A 4,642-nucleotide genomic window follows, 5' to 3' on the forward strand; every position below is an offset into this window, starting at 1 on the left:
TCAGATAGAAATACAGCAAAGAGTGGGGAACCTGGAGTTCTAGTCTGGACAAATGTGTTGGTCTAAATACATTGATGATTCACTGTTCTTTTGCCCATTGTTGTCTGTATGGGCTGGAGACAATGTGGCCTGGTGAGGTAGTTATGACAAACTTTTACAGGCTTCTCTGTCCACAGGTGCTAGTCACAAAAGCAGGGATGTCCCTGATTGTGGGTGATGCTGAAATGCAATCGACATGGTATCAATTGGGATCATGGGAGGTTCTGACAGCTGCATCAATTTAACAAAAATCCTGGTCTACTACCCTGAGTATTCACTTTTGATACAGCTGAATGGTTCAGCACATCCGAGAAAAAACAAACAACAACAAAAAAAACAAAAAAAAAAACGACGAAACAGTAGTACATCATGTATATGTAGTTAGTGTGACAGAATTATCTCCAACAACCAATCAGAAATTATTTCACTCATCGACTCCGTATCGCCCGGCGCCCCTGTCCATTTTGACTCTCACCTGCCTGTGTTTACCTCGTGTGGCCCGCGGCCAAGGAAACGGTGGGGCCGGTCAAGCCGTCAGCTGAATACGAATGAGGGTCGCCGTGGTGGGGCTCGTGTCTGAACGACACGATGTACCACACAATAATAATGACCGCGTGCCGTTACAGGAAATATTACCGAGACACAAAAACTGTCGTATCAGAGATATCTGCAAACCCACCCCGTACCGATGGCATATGTAGGACCTCTGGCGACTGTTGGGTAACAGCGGCTTTGGTGGGGGAGTGGGGCGACGTTGCGGTCGGCCAATATGCTGTTGGCTCGGCTTTGTATAATTTTTGATTGATACAGTTTTAGAGAAATATATAAGGAAAACAACAACGAATTAGGGAATCGGGGCAAATAAAGCATATATAAAGGGGAGGGGCATGGACGCCGGCCGGTTCGATAAAATATAAATCAAATGAACATTTCACAAAACTACTATTGCTACAACGACTTACCTGGAAGTCTGACCTGAAGGAAGGAATAGCTTTGTAGCGCGTTTTAATACAGAATACTTAATTCCTGACAATGAAGTTTATATAACATAGATCCCGCCTTTCGGTTGTTTGTCAGAGTTGTTTGTTCACCCCGCGGTTTGCCAGCTGATCGGAACCGCACAGTTTGCGGCATCTTAGTTTTACGACAGAGAAGTGTCCTAAATCTTTATATGGGGCTACAGGACGGAAAATACAGAAAGTTGACCAGTAGATAGTATTCTTTATAGGTATTCCAAATATTACTCTTCTAGCCGTATCAGTCTTTATGCTTCGAACGCTGGAGTATATCGCCGGCGGCATCGAAACGTAACTTATGCAAGGTGTTGTGCAACAGCGCAACCACCATTTTACGGTAAACCGTCTTACGCAGTCTTATACGCTAGTAAGAAAAAGGTAATCGATGTTTGCACACAAATTGAAAAGAAAACTATTCAAATCAGAATTACTTTAATTTGTCAATCTTGAATTATGTCTCTTATCCAAACTAATTGAAGATAAGTTTGTTTTATTGATGATAAGTTTGTTTCATTGATGTTGGTGCGGATTGATATGGCCATAAATGTTTTGGTGAATTGGCCTTTAATGACCCCGGGGTCTGGAACATCGGCACTGCCAGGCACCTGTCAGATATTTACCCACATTTCTTTACGAAATGTACAGATAACAAACCACTCTAGGATACAACAAGATTTGACTTTTAATACGGCAAGACGTCTTGCGAATAGACCCAAGACGTTTGGTTCGCCTTCTTCGAGTCCGGCTTGTAGTGTGGTGCGCGTGTTTCTTCTGTCTCATGCTTGGTGACTTGCACAAATTTGTATAACCAGGTGTGCACTGAGGTAAGACAGGTAGGAGTTACAACATCACCGAACATACCTTGAGTACATCAGATACTGTATATCTCACCTGAAGATAGCAGCCTGAAGATACATTTGCAAATAGGGATTATCATATTGGGTAGTGGCATGGCATTTCCAAATACGCTTCCGGAATATTGTCGAACCCCCAGGGGTTGCATGTTCATAGTACCTACAAAATGTATACCTGCCCTCTTAATTATACTGTGTGCGATTATAAAATACAGAATGCCATGTGTTTCATCAACTTTTATGATTGTCTAAAAATTCTCGAAAAGTCACACAGCGTGTCATAATGTATGCAGTATGTTCTTTTGAAATGTTCTGCCCATATATGGCCATATATTGCATTCCAGGAAATAAGGAAAAATTGATGAGGGGCCTGAAGGGCGGGACCTTTAACGATATATGTTACCAACATATAGCCAGGAGAAGTTGACCAATCAGAAGGCTTTATTCCCATTGGTTATCAGGCCATTAACCTCAAAAGTGGTCGGTTATTACTTAGAAGAGGGCCCGCAAAGGGGGCTCCCCGAAACTCTCTACACTGAATACGTAAACTTCTCGATTACGCTTTAGCGGCTTTACGATAAATTGCAAGTGGCTACAATACATAACGTAGAATTAAAATGGGCAAGTACGCTCTACGCAAAATGTGCCAATTACACTCTACGTTGAATTAGAGCGGTCTGTCTACGCTTTACGTAGAATTAAAATGGCCGATTACGCACTATGGAAAAGGACATGCGGGCCGCCTTAGAAGCCTGTAGCTATTGACAGGACTGTCCGTTAATATAAACAGTGAGAAGTATTACACTGCTGACAGGACCATCCTGTCAAAAACAGAAATTATTGTACTATTGACAGGGCTGATAAAATTTTGGGTTTTTTTTTTTTTTCTCTTTTGGTCAATTTTTGCTTTCTTTTTTTTTTTTACTGGTCAATTTTTGGTTCGTGCCCCGGTGCTTATGTACACTGCAGGTTGCTTCAAGGACATTCTATTACTAAATGAGTATTACCTTGGTTGCTATTCAGCCAATTTTTACGATTCTGCGGCCCCAGCTTGAGATTGCCGTACATACACTGATCCCCCGCAGCGCGACCTGTCCTCCCGTAAGCCATGCGGCGGCAGCGCGTGCCTGTCCTCCCATAAGCCAGAGTATGGCCGGTGCCGCGGGAATGATAGTCAGCAGTCCACCGGGAATTAGACAGCAGGTCGGGGTGGGAGGAGGAGGGAGGGCGGACCAGGACTGCAAGATTCTGCACGAACAACTATGAAAGCCGTTGCTAGTGTAACGGAAATGAAAAGAAACTTACAACGGGGGTCGCTAGAAGACAGACGGGCGGTTATACCAGCTATACAGATACAGATACAGGACGTGAAAAACCTTACCCCTGCAAGCTAGCCACAGCAGCCCCCATAACACTATAGCCATGCTGGACAAATTCCAGCAGATTAACTTTGTGCAGTTAAAGGTATAGGTAACGGGGGTGTACACAGGGAAATAGTGTGTTGCTTCTTCCACAAGGTGACTCCCTGACCCCGAGGCAACTCCGAGGCGATAGCTGAAGGAGTCAAGTGGTCACCTGTCAGCCCTGCAATCAGCCGAGTGGGCGTGCAACACAACAGTATTTCCCAGCAAACAAGGCCGCCACAAGCAGCAAGGATATTATGGCTAAATTCTTTAGGGAACGTGTTTTCTGTGCTGAAAAATCTGCATATGAAAAACATGCTGAGGCATGACCTGCGAGTGCTTAAGTCTGTGATACAGATGTTGCCCCAACTGTCGGCATTTGCATAGTGTGTGTGTATTCAATTAGTGCGTTTCACACCATGACATGTGGTAACACACCAGACTCCTTGTACTTTTATCCTACTTTGCAAGGGAGCGCTACTACACACAGAAATCATCGAACTCCACCCCCAAATCGGACTGGACTGCTTTTTCCGCCAATCGGACTGGACTCCTTTTTTCCATCAACCTGCAATTTTGCACATAGAGCAGGAGGGGGCCTTAAGCTTGCACGCAAAGAAGCCAAAATTAACCATACATTAGGCCACACCAATTTAATTTCTTGGTTAACGGATTCTCCCGCTTCATTTTTTTCTGATTTGCAAATAAAAATAAAAATTCAGAATCAACTGCAAATTGCTCATATTTTGCCCTGAACAGTTGAAAACAGTCCTTTTCATCCTAATTGTTACAGTTTTTCCATCTTTCAATGCAATGGTATCATTAAAAGTTCAAAATTCATTGTTAAAATTTTGAACCAGCCTGGTGTGTTGACTTCATGGCTCCTATCGTACCATTTTGGGCCATAAGGCCATGTTGATTTGATTATATGGATGACATCCTCCGGGACCCCCCAAACTGATGCGAGCGTGCGAATAAAAAAAAAGTTTTGACAAAAAAAAAGAAGTTGTTTTCATTATGAAATGTACGTGGTCTTGAAGGTTGAACAAATGGCACAGAATATGGTTTGGCGAATAATCTACTCTTCGAATTCATTTCTTTACTAATTTCGTGTTTTTTCGTTTGATTTTGGCATTCTACGACATTGGTATAGTTTTTTCGTACCTTACGGTATATTTTTGCTCATTTTGCAACTGTTTTGTACGATTTACAGTATGGTTGAAAACTTTTTTTTTTTTGAAACGGCCAAAAATTCATGCGCGCGCGGATGTCATCCATATAATCAGATCAACATGGCCTAATAGGATGCCTAGGCCTGTTTTAATTTTTT

At 42.8% G+C, this 4,642-nt stretch overlaps 1 protein-coding gene across 1 annotated transcript in view; it reads left to right on the forward strand.

Moving 5' to 3' along the window:
* The first annotated feature begins 3,331 nt into the window (after positions 1-3,331).
* The window catches only part of LOC109465450 (retinal-specific ATP-binding cassette transporter-like), a 9,158-nt gene continuing 7,847 nt past the window's right edge, over positions 3,332-4,642 (forward strand). The window contains exon 1 of the mRNA XM_019762734.1: positions 3,332-3,373. Coding sequence (XP_019618293.1) covers positions 3,332-3,373 — 42 coding nt within the window. The remainder of the gene's footprint in view (positions 3,374-4,642) is intronic.

This window comes from Branchiostoma belcheri, unplaced genomic scaffold (genome assembly GCF_001625305.1).
Source record: "Branchiostoma belcheri isolate BF01 breed outbred unplaced genomic scaffold, Haploidv18h27 scaffold150, whole genome shotgun sequence".
Classification (NCBI taxonomy): Eukaryota; Metazoa; Chordata; class Leptocardii; order Amphioxiformes; family Branchiostomatidae; genus Branchiostoma; species Branchiostoma belcheri.